We start from the raw sequence: 19,194 nt of genomic DNA, 5'->3' as shown, positions 1-19,194 counted from the left end.
CCTTTAGAACCAAGTATTTTGAACCTCAACAGAACGGGGTAGAACTACGATTAAACCTAGACCTGGTAGAAGAGAAAAGGGAGCAGGCCCAGGTCAAGGTTGCGGCTTACCAGCGGATGATATCCAAGTACTACAATGCCCGAGTCAAGCCAAGGAGGTTCGAGCCAGAAGACCTGGTGCTTCACGAGGTTACCCCGGCTACTAAGGAAAGGGGGGAAGGAAAGTTAGCTCCCAATTGGGAGGGCCCTTATCGAGTAACCAAAAGCAACAGACCAAGGGCATATTGGTTAGAGTCACTTGGTGGGAGCCAGCTTCCCCACCCATGGAATGCAGAATATTTGAGGAAATATTACCAGTAGGTACTCATGCCAGGCTGTGTTTTATTTTATTATCTCACTTTTAAAAGTGATAGAATGTTTTTAGCTACAATAAAACAGACCAGTGTGTAACGGATGCTAATATTCAACTATCGATTATTATTTTCGATAGGTCTTTAATAAAATGGTTATTCGTATTTATTGCACGTGTTTCTACTGAATTTTATAAGTCACGTAAGGACTAGTGACACATTAAGTCCACTTCTTTATTAAAAGAAATAAGTGACTTTCCCTTACTAAAGGGACGAGCTGGGTAAAGCTCGTAAAAATATGTTCCTTCGAAAGAAGGACAGGCTGAGTGAAGCCTGGGAAATTAAAATGAGTTCTGTATAAGGAAACAACAAGTATGAAACAAGACCATGAAAGACAAAAGTAGAGCAACTATTCTCTGGATTCAGAGATATTCTGAAAAGTTTTAAAGGAATAACATACTGAGAAATCAAAAACCTAATATATATATATATGACTAATACTATGGAATTCAATCTTCCTCTTCGCTCTCACTTAGAACGTCATACCTAGAAAAGTCTATGTCTAGACAATCTTTGCCGACAAGAGCTTTGAACCGGTCAAAACCATCACAGCAAGCCTTGCCTATGAGCACCTTGAATTCATCAGAATTTTTAAAACTCTCCACGGCAGCTAGCTTCTCGAATTCCAGCTTATCAGAGTATTCTTTGGTAAGTTTCACTTTCTCATCTTGAAAGTTTAATTTTGCATTAGTCAAGTCATCTTCTTTTATTTTAAGTGTAGAAGTAACATCTTCATATTTAGCCTTGAGGGAAGCCATCTCTAGGGAAAGCTTCTCGTATTCTTTGGCGATAACAACAGAGTATGTAGTGCCCTATAAATAAATAAATAGTGGCGAACAATTAAAAATAAATAAATAAACGAAAAAAAGAGATGCACATAATAAGGGTAAAATCTCACCTGGCTGATTAGATGAAGAAATTTCTTTGAAAGCTCAGATGCTGGCAGACTCTGCAATCTGGCAGTATCGTCTTTTACTACCATTTTATGTAACCTGTCATTCGCGACATTAGCGTCATCGAGAACCGATTCCTCGTGGGAAAAGGCTTGGTTGGTTGATACTGAACAAAAACTTTCGAAACTAGTAGGAACCCCACCAGATCCGCTGAAACCTAGAGGTACAAGAGTAGGGCCTGATAACACTCTAGGGCTTGCGGATGTACCATGATTCCCTTCTCCTACCCTTCGTAATTTTTTGGAAGCAGGAGTAGAAGGGAGATTACTTGACCGGACTTGGGCTAGGAGCCTTTTACTGAGCTTCTTGCCTGCATAGAAAGTAATAAGGGAAATACTTAATGAGATATTAACTAAAATCAGTAAGTTCACATATAAGTATCTTTGTTTTTCTTACCTTTCTCTAAGTGGGTGGAGGTTTCCTTTGAGCTATGAGCTCGTACATACAAATCTAAAGTCTCGTCAGTTATGAGATCGCTAAAGGTCTTCACTGGGTAAGAAGAGGCATTACCAACATGCTCGGCTTCTGGAATGGAGAGGGTTGGTTTGTCCTTAAATTCTGGGAAAAAGAATAATAAGTTGCACTAATATATATATATATATATATATATATATATATATATATATTCCTATTCATAAATAGTACCCGCGGTACTGTTCATGAACAGTACCCCCTCGGGTGCAAAAAAAAAAAAAAAATTTATTTTCCTATTCATGAACAGTACCCGAGGGTACTATTCATGAACAGTACCCGAGGGTACTATTCATGAACAGTACCTGAGGGTACTGTTCCCTCGAGTGCAAAAAATAAAAATAAATAAAAAATAAAAAAAGAAAATCCCATTCATGAACAGTACCCGCGGGTACTGTTCCCTCGGGTGCAAAAAAAAAATAATAATAATAATAAATAAATAAATAATAATAATAATAATTTGGAAACTATATACATATAAATCTTACCTGTTGGATCTGAATTATTCCAAACAGTTAAAAATTTCCCGTATGCACCGGAAATAAAAAAGAAACGACTCTTCCAACCTTTATTATTTTCAGGGGTTGCAACAAGGAGGAATGTCTTCTTTGATCTACACTGGAAGTACCAAAAATTGTCTTTTTTCTTCTTGGGATAATAAAAATGCAGGAATTGATTTACTGTTAGACGGCCATTGCCACACTTTCCCCAAACAATCAAACAGCCTATAATAATTCTCCATGAATTAGGAGCAATTTGAGAAGGAGTTATCTTCAGATGAGAAAGAATTTCTTCTACAAATGGATGAATCGGAAAATGCAAGCCCGCAACAAAAGTCGACTCGAAAAAACGTACCTCACCCAAACGAATAAAAGAACATCTATCTTCTGGTTTGGGTTTGTGAAGACGAATAGATGAAGGAATGGAATATTTAACTCTACAACTCTGTAAATTCTCATCCTTAATTAAGGATTCTCCTTCACGAGGAGGTTGCTTGGAAAAACCAGTCCTTGGTCTTGAGAAGTAATCAACACCAGATTCATCAGCATAGTCAGGATCGAGTTCTTCAACACTTTCAGAGGTTGAGTCCTCGGATTGAGATTCAGTATTCAAGTTATTTTTCTGCACGAACATGATGAGGTATCGGATATCGCGAAAATAGCGAAACCACTTTGGAGTTACACCGATAACCCGGTAGAGACAACTTGACCCAATTACGTATCTACAACGATCCACAATAAACTCACAGTTAGGATCCAGTTTGGAGGATTTCAGACCAAAAAGAAAAGGAAGGTAAATAAATAAATATATTTATTTATTTATTTATAGGAAAGAAAATTCTTTTTCAAGTAACAGTGAAGTTCTTGTAAAGGAGTCCTACTACAATATGGAAGGGGCCTGTAGTGAAAAGGAAACAAATGAAATATAGAAAGTATTTCCTTGGTCCACCACGTACCCAGAAATAAGGGGCAACTGATAGGGAAAAATAACCCTACCCTATCTTGGCTTAACGAAAAAGGAAATTAAATATTGACCGGCCACTAGATTTCTCCAACTCTCAGACGATAATATCTCGTTATTAAGGATAACCATTCTATTAGATAAGAATGATGACAAATCGTATCTATGATAGGATTTGTCATGGGGTAAGTTCAAATCTTATCAAGGATATGATTTCCACGAGGTAGGCTCCATGGGTTATGGACGATGAAATTCCCTTATCAAGAATAAGGGAAGTGACTATAAGCGAATTACGATTAAAATTCTCTATCGAGAATCCTTACTAACTTGATCGTCGGAGGGTCAACGGCCGGCACCACACCGGTGTTTGACTTTGCCATCCTTATTTTGCAGGAAACGGTGTCGTACTAGACCGCGGCGAAATTCAACCTCAACAGGTACTATAGAGACTGATGGATAATGTACACTATAAATGAGCCATAACGATGCTATTATAAGTTTGGGTAAAAAAAAAATGTTAGAAATTCTTTTCGCATATCAAATTTAGATGAAGAAAGTGGTGGACTTAATACAAGTGAGTCTGCAGCACTAGTAAGTAACTTCAATTTTTAAATCAATAAATATAACTATGAGTTTAGATAGTTGTAACAAGCTCCGAATCCGATAACTGATCGAGTCCATGTGAACACGGGCTACTTATTCGTATTCAACTGACGTCAAAGTGTTTTTTTATTAATTGGTTCAGGATGTGGTCGGTGGGTGGAATTAGAAATATGTGATCGAGTCCATGTGATTACACGGGCTAGTTATTTATATTCAACTGACGTCAGGCACAAGTCATTTTTTTATTGGTTCAGGATATGGTTGGTGATGCTCAGCCAAATGTGCCAGAATTAGTAAAACTTTTGAATTGGAGATGCATGTGATCCTTGTGAGTTGTGACCCATTTTTAAACGACTAATGATTTTACTATTTTACCCTTATGTTAACAACTCATCTTGTTATAAAAGCCCATTCGTTGTTTGTTGCATGGAAATACCCGCAATAGAGCTCAAGCTTTGGAGAGACCTCTCTAATGGCTAGTCAAAAGTCTCCTACTTTATGGCTTATCCTGATAAGCCTTACTTGTGCTCTACTTACTAGCTTCATCAGAGCATCTGATGGAGATCAAAAGGCATGTATAATGTATATATCTATATTATGATTCATATTGCTTTTAAGGTTTTTAGAGCCTGATCATTATGCTGTGAACAAGGCTTGCTAGTTGCATTATCAACAACCGTCATCGAGAAATATTACTCAACTTTGGGTTTTATATATGGTATATCTCAGTTTCAATGATGATACTCAAGATATGTATTTGAGCCTGCATCATTGCGCTAACACGCATACACACACATATATATATTATATGCTGATAGACTTGGTTAAAACTGATCATTTTGTGGTTGCAGGAATACATTGTGTACATGGGTGACCGTCCCAAGGGTCATCTCTCTGCATCATTCCTACATGCGAGCATGCTACAGGAAGTTGTTGGCAGGTCACTACATATACTTGAGTATATGTGTTTGTAGCATATAGCATATACCATATATAAACATGTCAAAAGGCAGTAAATAATATGATCTTAAGTTGTGCTCCATAATGCGGTAATCACAAAATTGAACATGCTTAATGCAATTTCTTGTCACATTTGCATTGAATCCTACCGGCACAAATTATTAAACATGAAGTAGAAAAACAAGAAAGCAAAGTTCTTTCTTACATGCAGTACTAGGTAACGGCAAAGCATACTATGGTTGTCAATCCTTTTCTTCTTCTTTTTTTCTCTTTTAATTTCAAGTTTCATGAACAGCTGATTTTAACTTTGGCATGTAAAATTAATTGTCAAACACATGGCCGAGTATATGCATAATAATTGCATAAATCCAAGAAGAAATTTTTTTTTTTTGAAGTTGAAGAAGATACAAACTCATTATCTACATATCCCTAGTGCAACTTGAACCCTCAACCTCCCCAACAGCAGAGGAGAGGTTATACCATTGGACTATAACTAACATATATATTTATAATGGAATGCAATATTCAACAGTAGGGCATCAGAATCTTTACTGTATAGCTACAAGAGGAGCTTTAATGGGTTTGTAGCAACGCTGACAGAGGAAGAGAAGGAGAAAATTGCAAGTGGGTGATTAATTTATAATTTCATTTAATTACTTAATCTATCCAATGATTTGTTTCTCGTCCTCCCTAACCTCTCTTGACTGCTTTAATTTTTTTTTTTTTTTTTTTGCAGGCATGGAAGGAGTAGTGTCTGTGTTTCCTAATGAAAACATGGAACTCCACACAACAAAGCCATGGGACTTCATGGGCTTCCCTCAAAGAGTCTCAAGAAGGGTCGACGTTGAAAGTGATATCATTGTCGGAGTGTTTGACAGTGGGATTTGGCCTGAATCTCAGAGTTTCAACGACACAGGATTTGGCCCGCCTCCAAGCAAATGGAAGGGCTCTTGCCAATCCTCAACAAATTTCACTTGCAACAAGTACTACCATACCCATAAATAAATTACATGAATGCATATATTAATTGCTTGTGCTAGCTGCCACTAAAATTTTGAATACTTTGCAGTAAACTTATAGGAGCTAAATACTACTATGCCAGAGGATCAATACCTGAAAAAGATGTTGAATCACCAAGAGATACAGGTGGTCATGGGACACACTGTGCCTCTATAGCAGCAGGGCGCTTAGTGAACGGCGCAAGCTTATTAGGCTTGGGCGAGGGTACAGCTCGGGGAGGGGTTCCCTCGGCTCGCATTGCTGTGTACAAGATATGTTGGGCTACTGGTTGTTCATATGCCGATATCCTTGCAGCATTTGATGATGCAATTGCTGATGGAGTTGATATAATCTCAATGTCCGTTGGACGTAGTGGGAAGTATACTCCCTTGGATTATTTTCAAAATCCCAGTGCCATTGGCGCTTTCCATGCTATGAAGAACGGAATACTCACATCCTTTTCTGCCGGTAATTCGGGTCCTGCTTTTGAAACCATCAGAAATAACGCACCATGGTCTCTCGCAGTGGCTGCTGGCACCATAGACAGAAGGTTTGTCACAATGGTGCAGTTGGGCAACAATATGTCCTATGAGGTGACCAAGCATGTCCTCTCCAATCTCTTGCATATCAATATGTATTTATATAATATTTTATGTAATACGTGTGTGTATATATAATAAGTATATGAGATTGACAAAAATAAATCTTAATTACAAAAAGTCAAAAAGTAAAAGTAATTGAACGCATAAAACAGCTATTGATTTTACACTAGATTAATTTTATTGTACTACTAAATATGCATACATATGTTACCTGTGGTTGAAGGTTTGTTTCCAACTTTTAAATTCTTAGACGTTTAGCCACAAAAAATGAAAATACGTAATCCTTATACTTTTGGGGGTTCATACCTACAGCTAGTACTGTTCCTCCAAGAGAGAGTTTACAAGCAAGTTTTTTTTTTCCCCAGGTTAGTATATCTATCTTTTGTTTTAACAATCTCATTCTTGTGTTAATAAAGGTAATTCTTGTTTAAAAAATAAAAATAAATTCTTTAATTTTGGCGCTTGTGAATGAACATCAGCTTTGCCTCACATATCTACACATTATCTAAAACAGTAAGTAATAGGAAAATTGCATAAAATTTCATTTGACTTCGTAATTATTTTAGTAATAGGCTCTTTAAAGTAACTACTACCTCTTTAAAGTGGAGTTTAAAGCAAATCGATACAAGTCATTGGCGGTTTTATGTAATTGGCCTTAATACACATTCACAATCAATGGGTTATACCTAATGTTGGCCTCCACCCTTCAAATGTGCTTTGTTATTTAGTTCTAAAACTCTTTTTTACATGCAGGGAGTCTCTTTAAACACTTTTACGCTCAATCGTCAGTACCCTTTAGTTTATGCTGGGGACGTACCGAATACTCAAGCTGGATTTAATAAATCCGTATCCAGGTAAGGAAGAAAAAAAGGAAATATAACAAATCATATCCGTACATCACAGAATATTGATGATTGGAAAAAAAAAAAAAAAAAAAAAAAAAAAAAAAAATGATCATGAAATGCAGGCGCTGCAAGGAACCAGGCTCACTGGACCGAACTTTAGTGAAAGACACAATCCTTCTATGTGATTCGGATTCTAACGGATCAGAACCACTCCGTGCTGGTGTGAAAGGAATCATACTTACCGCTGGACGCGCCAAACTTCGTGGCGGAGCTTACGTTTTGCCTGCCTCCTATTTGAGTGATGATCAAGGTGTTCGCCAGTACATGAAATCAACTGGGTAAATAGATTAAAAGACTTTCTTTTTCTTTTCTTTTCTTTTCTTTTTTCACATTTTATTGATCACAGCATATTTAACAATTTGGATAAAACTAACTCTACAGTAAGCCTACCGCAACTATCAAGAAAAGTGAGGGGATTAAAGACGAATTGGCTCCATATGTGATTGGATTTTCATCAAGAGGACCAAACCCAATTACAAGGGACATTCTCAAGGTATCTTATGCATACATAGTGCATACACATACATACGTGCGTGCGTGCGTGGGTTTTGGTTTTATAATACTACACTTTGTTTAATTTTGTGCAGCCTGACTTAACTGCTCCTGGAGTGCAAATTGTTGCTGCATGGTCGCAGGCTACCACTCTCACGCAAATAGATGGAGACAAAAGGGTAGTTCCTTATAATATAATTTCCGGCTCATCCATGGCTTGCCCACATGCTACCGGAGCAGCTGCCTATGTGAAATCTTTTAACCCTGGATGGTCTCCCGCTGCTATTAAGTCTGCTCTGATGACAACTGGTAATTCAATAACATAGTAATTTCTGCAAGCAATTCTAAACATCCATTAACATGCCCCTACTTCTTTAATTTGTTTTTTACAGCTCGTCCAATGAGCAGTGTCATTAACCCTGAAGCTGAGTTTGCATATGGGGCGGGTCATATTGATCCATTAAAGGCTGCAAAACCTGGTTTAGTATATGATGCCGGAGTGCTTGACTATGTGAAATTATTGTGTGGCCAAGGTTATAGCACCAAGTCATTGAAACTTGTCACCGGAGACAATAGCAGTTGTTCTAAAGCTAACAATGGGACTGTTTGGGATCTAAATTATCCTTCCTTTACTCTATCTTCCCAGTCTGAAAAATCCATCACCCGTGTCTTCCACAGGACCGTCACAAATGTTGGTTCATCGGTGTCCACTTACAAGGCAACTGTGGTAGCCCCTGCAGGGCTTGAGATCCAAGTTGAGCCGAATGTCCTTACTTTTAAGTCACTAGGTCAGAGGCAATCCTTTGTGGTTACTGTCACAGCCACATATACAGATAATAATGTAATTTCTGGGTCATTGTTGTGGTTTGATGGGGTGCATCATGTGAGGAGCCCCATTGTGGCACATTCTTCGATTGTCGCACATTCTTCCTCTTGACAATTTATATATGCTCGCACCATATATATACTCTTGTGTGTGAGCATGTTTCCTTCAAAATGAAATAAAAGAGAAGCATGGTGTTTCTTTGGATCCAAATGAAATTGCCTCCTTTATTTATTGCCAAGATCAATCAAAAATAATTGTGAATAAACCCCCAAATCAGAAAATAAGATTCGACAACCTACCCTTTTTTTATATAGTGATTTTTTCTTTTCGCGCAATAAAAAAAGCACCTTGTAAATAAAGATGGTAGAAAGACTTCATGTAAATATAATGACTTAAAATGTTACTTAGGCTATGTTTTGTTGCATAAAATTGGAACCATTGAATTGGAAGTGATGGAATTAGAGAAAAGCAACTCATGAAATTGAACTAAATTTTTTTTTCAATTCCAATTACAGAGCTCCAATTCCATTCAGCCAAATGCAAGCTTCCTTTAATTGGTTTTCCTTTCTAGTGTTAAAGTATATTGAATTCATTGTATATATTTTGTATAAACTACTTTTCAAATTAATTGCTCTCCTTAAGCCTCAATATTATCGAGGCCTGGCCCTAATGACAACATTTAATTGACCAAACTCTCTAAGAAATGGTATGAATAGCCACCTTGATTTCTCGAGACAAAGATCTACCTGTACACACAAATTTTGTAGTTTGCAAATAAGAACAAAATTGAGAGCAAATAGAATACTTTATTAATTTGTAAAGATGGAGTACAATTTTTGTTGAATTTGAGGAAGAACGGCACGTCTTTGGATGTACTTGTTGTTCTTTGTCTTCAGAGATTAGAGAATTTGTTGAATTTGGTGAAGAACGGTACGACTTTGGATATACTTGGTGTTCTTCGCCTTCAGGTTTGCCCTCGAGATTTCTAACCCTTTAGATTTTTGATTCTCACAATTTCTGGACTTTCTGGATTTCTGAGTCTCTAAATTTCTGGACTCTGAATTTGTATCCCCTCCTTCTTCCTCTAGGCCTCTATTTATAGGCTTCTTGGGTTGATAGGATGATAAGACATGTCATCTCCTGATAAGGATAAAATTATAACTGGGCGGGGCCAGTTATATTATGATAATTATCCTTAAAAATAATTATTCCAAATATATTTTATTAGAAATAATTATCAGTTTATTTAACCATCTGGGCTGGGCTAATTAAATAATTTAAGTGGACCAAGCTTGGGCAATTAAATAACTTAATTAAACATCAGGCCCATATTTAATGGGTCCATTTGTCAAAACCAAAGCCCACTAAAATTTTAGTGTCTACACTACCTTTTCCATCAAACACGTTATTTTCTTTCTCATTTCTTCCCCTTCACTCTCCAGAATTAGTTTTCCTTCATAACAAGAAGGCAAGATCAGAACTGCTCACTGTGTTGGTACTGTCAAGGCCACATATATAGATAAAAAAAAGTAATTTCGGGGTCGTTGGTGTGGTTTGATGGTGTACATCATGTGAGAAGCCCCATTGTGGCACATTCTTCTTTTGTGGCACATTCTTCCTCTTGACAATTTATATATGCTTGCACCATATATAAACTTTTGTGTATGACCGAGCATGTTTCCTTCAAAATGAAATAAAAGAGAAGCATTGTGTTTTTATGATCCAAATGAAATTGCCTCCTCTATTTATTGCCAAGATCAATCAAAAACAATTTTGAATAAGCCCTAAAGTCAGAAAATAAGATTTGACAACAAGCCCTTTTTTTTTTATAGTGATTTTTTCTTTTCAAAAAAACAAAAAACAAAAACCAAAAAACAAAACAGCACCTTGTAAATAAAGATAGTAGAAAGACTTTATATAAATATAATTACTTAAAATGTTACTTAGGCTATGTTTGGTTACATGAAATTGGAGAAAAATAACTCACAAAATTAAACTAAAATTTAAATTTCCTTCAACTCCGATTTTAAAATTTCAATTCTATTCAGCCAAATACAGACTTTAATTGATTTTCTTTTCTAGTGACAAAGTAAATTGAATTCATTGTATATATTTCCTATAAAGTACTTTTCAAATTAATTTCTCGCCTTAAGCCTCCTAATGAGAACATTTAATTGACCAAACTCTCTAAGGATTGGTATGAATAGCCACCTTAATTTCTTGAGACTAAGATCTACCTTTTCCATCAAACCCGTTATTTTCTTTCTCATCTCTTCCCCTTCACTCTCCACAATTAGTTTTCTTTCAAAACACCAAGGCAAGATCAGAACTGCTCACTGTGTTGGTATCAAGTAGAAAACTGTTTAAGAAGAGAGTAAAATCAATCAAAGGGTGTATCAATTAAAGACTAAAAAGGAAAATTCCAGACAAATTTACTGAACAGTCCGACTGATTAGTTAGCCAACAAACTGGAATATTCTATCCGTAGTACATCTAGTCTAATGTCACGAATGTATTTTTTTTTTAAATGCACAACACTATTCGACAATGATATAATTTGGGTGATCTGTTGTTCATTCTTTAATTTTATTTAGTAATAAATAATAGGAAAAAATCACATAACCTTTCTCCACTATCATTTCTGTTCAAAAATTCCCCCACTAAAGTTAAATATCCCCTTAATTAAAAAAAATATTATCAAGTTACCACATACTTGTAATCCAACAATTTATTAGGTTGTGAAATGACAAAATTAACTTTATTATTTAATATTAAATTAAAAACTATTATTTATTGTGAAATTACGAAAATGGCCATCTTCTTCTTCCTCTTCTCTCTCTAGAACTTTTACCTTTCTCTCTCTCTCTCTCAGGATGTGTTTGGTATGGTTGATTTGGAGGGATAGGGAAAGAAAAGAGAAGATAGTGTGAGGGTGTGTTTGGACAGGTTAAGTGGAGAGATAGGAAGGGATAGGGAGAGAAAGGGAAGAATAGCTATCCCTCCTTATCACTTGTTGGCTTTCTCTCTCAATTTGAGAAGATAGGGAGAGAAAGAATAATGGAATAAGTTGTATATTACTAATACCAAAAATACCCTTTAAAAATCAACCTACTAAAATGTAATTCCATTTATGTCCCCTTAACTGTACCCTCATTTTTATCCCTCTATGTTGTTCAACACCATTTATGTAGTTTTTAGAATTCATAATTTTGTCTCAAAACTGTACTCCATTAGCCGTACATAGGATGGGACATTTGGAAGAGGAGAAATAAACAGCAAAACGTATATTAATATTCAGACCATTCTTCATATATATAGTGTTCATTTGCCATTTTTTAGGTTCAGTTAACCACTAAACACCTCCCAGAAATTCTCAAGGTAGGGTTGACTAGCGAAACAGCATTGGCCTGATGGGTAACTAATTCCTGGATGATAGAATTTCATCACTGGTAAGTGACAACTAAAAGAACTGTTATCGAATGAATTGCAAAAATTTACCTTTTGCGTAAGCATATTATACATTCTTAATGAGGATGTCTGGCTAGAAAAAAAAATATTAATATTGCACCATTAGGTAGTTTCTTAGGGTCATGTTGTTACGAAAGGTAAGACAGTAATTTGGTTACTATCTTTTTTTTTTTTTTTTTTTTTTCTTTCCTCTATCTTATCCAAACAAGAATAACTATCCTTTCTTTTATTTTCTCTCTTATCTATTCAAACACAAATAAAAATTAAGATTAATTCCACCTACACCCCTTGAAGTTTGTCTATATTTCACTTACACCTCCTCTACGTACCTCCCTTAAAGTTTTGATTTATGTAGCAAATTACCCCCTGCCGTTAAGCAACGGACGGTGTTAGCATGAACAAATTGGTACAAGGTCAATTTTGCCCTTCACAATGGCGAAATGACATTTTGAACCTCATTGACCATTGCATAGTTACAAATCTTCCCTTATATTTTTTTTCTTCTTATTTTTTATCTTCAAAAGCACTTCTACCAATGCATATATAGGTTGAGAGAACCCTCCCAAAAAAAAAAAAAAAAAAAAGCACTGTTCATCAGCTCTAAAAGGCGGAGACAGACCCTCCATCAATGTGAAAACGTGGGCAATGGAAAGTTTTAGAGATCAAACAAGTCCAACCAAAGATGAAGACAAGTACTGAGCTTCAGCGATCCATCGGGTACTGATCAGTTTCAGTGATGGTGACCATGGCTGAGCTTCGACTGAATTGTGCTTCAGGTATACAAATATAGAGATCGTATACAGAGCTTCATTTCAAAAATTGATCCACAACTTGAGGGGATTATCAAAACACAGAGGATTGCAGCATTGAAATCAGATAAAGAAAATCGAAGGTCTGAAGGTTAAAATTAGAAGGTTTGAAGGTCATTCTCAACTGAATTCCATATGTTATTATCAATTGGAACTCAAAATCCTCGAACCCGCAATCGCCAAAGCTCTAAATTCTTACTAGGGTGTTAGTCAATGATCCCCCTCCATGCTGCGAGTGTAATTCCTAGAACAAACCATTAGCGGCTGATATATATATATATATATTTCAACATAACATGCGTTACATATATACCCAATACGCCAATACTCACCCACCTTCTCTGGAATGAAATTGTTTTATTTATTTTTTTTATTATTATTATTATTTTGTAATTACACTGGTATGTGCAATTGATTAATGGACTGATACCATGAACGTTTAATGTACATATGTAAGTGAATAAGAACAACTGGTCCTTGAATATTGCTGAGCACATTAACAAATGGGTCTTCAAATATCCATGGACATGAAGATTTGGTGGTGTTTATAGGGGGTGGAGATGGTTGTGCTGGACCGCTGGTGGTTGTTGGGTGGCGATGGTATGAAATTAAAAACACTATTTTATTGAAGAACCTCTCACCAGTTTTGAATTAAAAACACTATGAAATTATTGAGTCACGGACTCGGGGCTTGCTGGTGATGCATACATATATACATAAGGGTCAGGGTGTATGTTGTTTCAATATTTGAGAGAGAAAAAAAAAAAAAAAAACGTTGTGTTTGTGTGGAGAGAGAGAGAAATAGTTTGGAGAGAGGGAGAGAGAAACAGAGGGTGTTTAAGTCTTTTCATTTAAATTATAAATTTTAATACATAATTTATGGACAGAAAAGTAAAATCACACAATTCTATTAAGAAATTAAACCGTGCTTATTGACAAGGGGTGTAGATAAAATTATAATACGTAAAAAGAATGTAAATAAAATATATATAAATAAAATACAGACAAACGTATTGATGAAATTAATCCTAAAAATTATTACATCTTTCCCTTTCCTTTCCTTTCCTCTAATCTCCTAACTAAAACTATCTAATCTTTTCTTTTCTCCTCCATTTCACACCCAAAAATTAGACCCATCTCCAAGCAAGATTCCGGTAAGCTTCTTGAGGCTGTTGATGCAGGTGAAGGAGCGAAACGACCAACTCACCAAGCTTCTCTCTTTCATCCAAACACGGCGCGAACCGACCAACTCACCAAGCTTCATCATTCCACAAGTTCCTAATCCAAGCGATCCAGCGGAGATCAAGAATTTGGGAAGGCCCAATACGACTCTCTCTCTTCTGCGAAAGTTTCTCTGTGATCTCTCTCTTCTATAACACAGTTGTATTGATCTGTATTCTTGTATTTGTTTAGACGCTCATATATTGCATTGCACATATTAGCTTTATGTTTATGTATATATATACATGTGTGTATATATTCGAGATATGTGAGTGTGAATGTCGGGGAAACAAATCAAAATCAGTTGTTTATATATCTATGTTGACGATAGTAGATTAATGTTATAATTTTATCCAATCAATTCCATTTCGAGATATCGAAAGCTTCCTCATACTGGGTACTACGATTCTTGGGCCCTGTTGATCGAATTTCTCTTTAGGAAGCCAAATTATTAAATTAATGTGACAAAACTATTTACAGATCTTAAACATAGGTCAAACGATCAATTACACTGATTATGCCCTTCACTATGTGAGAATGGTGGAGGATTTATTTATTTATTTATTTTTCCTTTGATGATTAGTTGTTGTACAGTTGTACTGAATTGAATTACACAGAGTTATATGTTCAAACTGAATTGATGATTAGTTGTTAAATCGGTAGCTTCTGCATCTGGCCGAGCCCTAGATTTCAATTGCGATTTGGAAGCAAGATGGTGGTGGTTGGCGGCGGCGGCGGCGGCGGTGGTGGTGGTGGTGGCGCCCCCACCCTCCTGCCCCGTCAATTGCTTCAAAACCGACCCCAAAAAAATTGAGTGAGCACACCTTCCTCATCGCCAATGACTTACCGTTAGCTCTATATATATATCTATATATTGATAATAAAACTGATATTAAATCATAAATATCAGTTTTAATAATAATAAATATCAGTTTTAAATTTAATATTAAATTATAAAATTAATTTTATCATTTCACAACCTAATAAATGGATCCTTTTTTTTTTTAGTGGAGTGTTTTTTTAAACGAAAATGATAGTAGGGGGGCGGTTATGTGATTTTTTTCCCTACATAATACCATCCCATTAATTGAGTGCTTAAAAAATGTAAATCAGTTGTCCTCCATTATTACAACTATGATTTTTCTTTGTATTAACAATGCTCATCAATTAGCTCCTTTTGACATATAAGGCAGATCGAATGTAAGTTAGAAACAACAAATTAAAATGAACTTTAATTTTATATATCGAGGGTCCCATGACAGTTACATAGTTGTTTGATGGCAAGTTTAGAACGGACGTTTGCTGGAAGGGGCAATCTATAACAAAAATGTATAGTTTAAGGGTTAGTTGCAATTTTAATAGTTCAGGGGGTTAGTTGCTGATTCCTCAATAGTTCAGATCGACTTTCTTTTTTATTTTTATTTTTTAATTTAGCCTATATTATATTTACCATTATTATGTTGTAACGGTTATACTTTGTCTTTTGGAGCTCGTCCAAGTTTGCATATGGGGCGAGTCATATTGATCCATTAAAAGCTACAAAACCAGGTTTAGTATATGATGCCGAAATGCTTGACTATGTGAAATTATTGTGTTGCCAAGGTTATAACACCAAGTCATTGAAACTTGTCACTAAACAATAGCAGTTGCTCTAAAGCCAACAATGGGATCATTTAGGATCTAAATTATCTTTCCTTTGTTCTATCTTTTCGGTCTAAAAAATCATCACCCGTGTCTTCCATAGGATCGTCACAAATGTTGGTTCACCAGTGTCCATTTACAAGGCAACTGTGGTAGCCCAGGGCTTGATATCCAAGTTGAGCGGAATGTCCTTACTTTTAAGTCACTACATTAGAAGCAATCTTTTGTGGTTACTGTCACAGCCACAGATATAGAAAAATGTACTATCCAGGTTATTGGTATGGTTTGATGGTATGCATCATGTGAGGAGCCCCATTGTGGCACATTGTCATATTCTTTTGTGGCACATTCTTCATATTGAAAATTTATATGTGCTTCCATCATATATAAACTCTTATGAATGAGCATGTTTCCTTCAAAATGAAATAAAATAGAAGTATGGTGGTTTCTCTTCTTCTTCTTCTTCTTCTTTTTCTTTTCTTTTTTTTTTTTTTTTTTGGTTTTTTCGAATGGTAAAGCAAACACACACACCCTTTTGTCCATACCCGGGCTCGAAACCCAACACTCCTCTTTGAGGATGGGGAGGTTATACCTCTAGGCCAAAGGCCCTTCCGTAGCATGATGTGTTTTCGATCCTAATAAAATTGCCTCCATTATTTATTGATAGCTTACCAAACCTAAGGTAATGTTGAGAGGTATGAGTAGAGAGAAATGTAGCTCAAAAGGGCAACCTCATGAGTGAGTGTAAACTGAATGAAGCTTTTGTGAGAAATAATTGAGTGAAAATTGTGTGAGAATTGTGAGTGCTTCAATTGTGAGTTGATAGGTAAAGAATATTACGTTTGGTCGAGTGAACACTGAAGATGAGATGGTGTCTCGTGGCGAGAGGGCGTCTCGCAGTACAAGGTATAAAGCTAGGGTATTCCTCCTATACCTAGGCAACTAGTTGCATAAGGAATACTCTAGGTACGTGATGTGAGATATATTTTGTAATTGGCTAATTTCGATATCAAAACGAGTCCGATCGAGTTGTAATTTTTGATGTAAAAATATTGAAGATTGAAGATCGAATGCGGATTTGAAGAAGGTTAAGTGTTCAAAATATACTACACTCCGGGATGATGAAAACAACCCTCTAAGAAGTTTGAGAGGTAGTGAGAACATTTAGGAAGGGTTTCAAAAGGTTCGGAACAAGTTTTTACATTCTGTCCATCTTGAACTGGTTCAAGATCTATCGAACAAGTTCAACATCATCAGAATGCTAAAATTTCAAGACTGACCATCTTGAACCGGTTCAAGAGGGCTGAATCGGTTCAAGAATCTGTGGGATTCCTTACTGTCCATCTTGAACCGGTTCAAGATGACTAAACCGGTTCAAGAAGTCCTAGATGCATCAGGTTTCCAGTTTCTTTCTTCTAATGTTTCCTTTTTTATCCCAGCTTCCTTCTAAGCCCTATGCACGAAAGTTATCATATTTTCTAAGGGATTAGGACTTTCAAAACTCTATATAAACCTTGTCATATACATTGGTTTATGTATGGCTTGAGGGAAAATCAATTCTATATTTTGAGAAAGCCTTCTAGAGAGAGAAAATTCAGAAAATCAAATATGATTATTATGAATTTATTTATGAGAGCATACACATATATTCATGACTGATTTAGTGGTGTTGTTCTCTATCTCATCGGAATCGAAGCTATATTGAAGATACAGATATTCCAGATGAGAAGCAAGATTTAATTCTTCTACAATCAAGTTCAGATCTTGAAGAACAGAAGTAAACGCTATCACACTTTGAAAGGGTTGGAGCATTCGTGGAGTGCTGTCTGATCTACCTGCTACACTTCTACAAATATCATGTGTAAGCCTGAGATCAAGTTGCTGTTGAACGGGGAGTCGCAAAGCCAGAGGATCGTCAGCGGTTGGTGTGGTGTAGAACGATAGGGTGTGAGTCAGAGTCAAAGTTCGGTATACTTTGTTTCAAACATAGTGGATTGGTTTACTTTAGACTGCATAGTCCATAAGGTTTTTCCCATAACAGTTGACGTATTTTATCAACTCCTGGTGCAATCTTTCTAAACTTAACTTATGATTGTGGACGTTTAATTGATCATGCAATTTAATCAATCATAAATTAAGCAAGTTAACCTAATACTCAGATTTAAGTCATTAAAGGAGTTAATTATAATTAAAATCAACTATTTCCGCACCCCGCGTAACTCTTGTTTTACACTGTTAAATACTTTAGAGTCTTTGGAAGTAAATGTTATATCCTTAGAGATAGGGAACACTTAGGAAAATTTGACTCTAGAAGTGATGAAGGTGTGTTTTTGGGTTATTAACAAGCTAGTCGGGCTTATAGGGTTTTTAATCAAAGTGGTCGTGGAGTGTATAAATATTGTATTTGATGATACAAAATCTAAGATAACCTCTTCTCAACTTGATGAAGAAGAAACTAAATTTGAAATTGCCGGAGAAAGGAAAGTACTTGCTATTCAAGAAGAAGAAAGAGTTGAGGATTTAGGTGGAGAAGGTGAATAGGTTAAAGAAGATAAGGATGAGGAATTAGAGGTTACCACTGATAAACCTATAGGAGTTCCTGCATCTAGCAGTTCTAGAATTAGATTGAGTCATCCAATTGATAATGTGATAGGTCCTTGGAATAAGCATGGTACTAGGAGTATAGTCCGTGATGATGTAGGACACTCATGCATTGTAGATGATATAGTTCACTCATGTCACATGGCTCAGTTTGAACCTAAGAATGTTGATGAAGCTCTTCAAAATTCTGATTGGCTTATAGCTATGCAAGAAGAATTGCTTCAATTTGTGAAGAATGATGTTTGGTAATTAGTGCCTCAACCTAGTGATGTTAATATCATAGGGACCAAATGGATCTTCAAAAATAAACTTGATGAACATGGTCTTGTGATGAGGAATAAAGCTAGGTTAGTTACACAAGGATACACTCAAGTTGAAGGAATTGATTTTGATGAGACTTTCGCACCTATTGCTAGACTTGAGTCTATTCGACTTCTTTTTGCTCTTGCATGCCACTTTAAATTCAAATTGTTTCAAATGGATGTTAAAAGTGCTTTTCTTAATGGTATTTTGCAGGAAGAAGTTTATGTAGCACAATCGAAAGGTTTTATTGATCCACATAATCCTGATTTTGTTTTTCATCTTAAAAAGGCTCTTTATGGTTTAAAGCAAGCACCTAGAGCATGGTATGAGAAGTTGACTTCTTATCTATTGCACAAGGGCTTCAGAAGAGGAGGAGCGGATAAAACTTTGTTTATTTTCAGGAAAGGGAAATATTTTCTTGTTGCTCAAATATATGTGGATGTTATTATTTTTGGTGCTACTTGTGGTAA

General features: G+C 35.9%; 2 protein-coding genes across 2 annotated transcripts; one reads left to right on the top strand and one right to left on the bottom strand.

Annotated features, from left to right (window-relative positions):
* Positions 1 to 850: 850 nt before the first annotated feature.
* LOC132268520 (uncharacterized) lies at positions 851 to 1,401 on the bottom strand. Its single transcript, XM_059769354.1, has 2 exons — positions 1,308 to 1,401; positions 851 to 1,221 (listed from the first exon to the last, which is right to left on the bottom strand). Exons 1-2 carry the CDS (start codon positions 1,389 to 1,391, stop codon positions 859 to 861), a joined length of 447 nt encoding a protein of 148 aa, XP_059625337.1. The 5' UTR covers positions 1,392 to 1,401; the 3' UTR covers positions 851 to 858.
* A 3,347-nt stretch (positions 1,402 to 4,748) lies between these two features.
* On the top strand, positions 4,749 to 18,953 carry LOC132269893 (cucumisin-like). Its single transcript, XM_059771120.1, has 13 exons — positions 4,749 to 4,837; positions 5,390 to 5,481; positions 5,594 to 5,840; positions 5,927 to 6,449; positions 7,212 to 7,312; positions 7,426 to 7,641; positions 7,745 to 7,856; positions 7,951 to 8,164; positions 8,248 to 8,771; positions 9,578 to 9,649; positions 16,647 to 16,726; positions 18,433 to 18,666; positions 18,938 to 18,953. The coding sequence occupies exons 1-13, from the start codon at positions 4,764 to 4,766 to the stop codon at positions 18,951 to 18,953; spliced, it is 2,505 nt and encodes an 834-aa protein (XP_059627103.1). The 5' UTR covers positions 4,749 to 4,763.
* Positions 18,954 to 19,194: the final 241 nt, after the last annotated feature.

The sequence above is a fragment of the Cornus florida genome, unplaced genomic scaffold (assembly GCF_030987335.1).
Source record: "Cornus florida cultivar Cherokee Brave unplaced genomic scaffold, ASM3098733v1 CherokeeBrave_3.0.0_Hap2_Chr08, whole genome shotgun sequence".
Lineage (NCBI taxonomy): Eukaryota > Viridiplantae > Streptophyta > Magnoliopsida > Cornales > Cornaceae > Cornus > Cornus florida.
The sequence above is the reverse complement of the archived record's forward strand: the minus strand, read 5'-3'. Positions and strand labels throughout refer to the sequence as shown.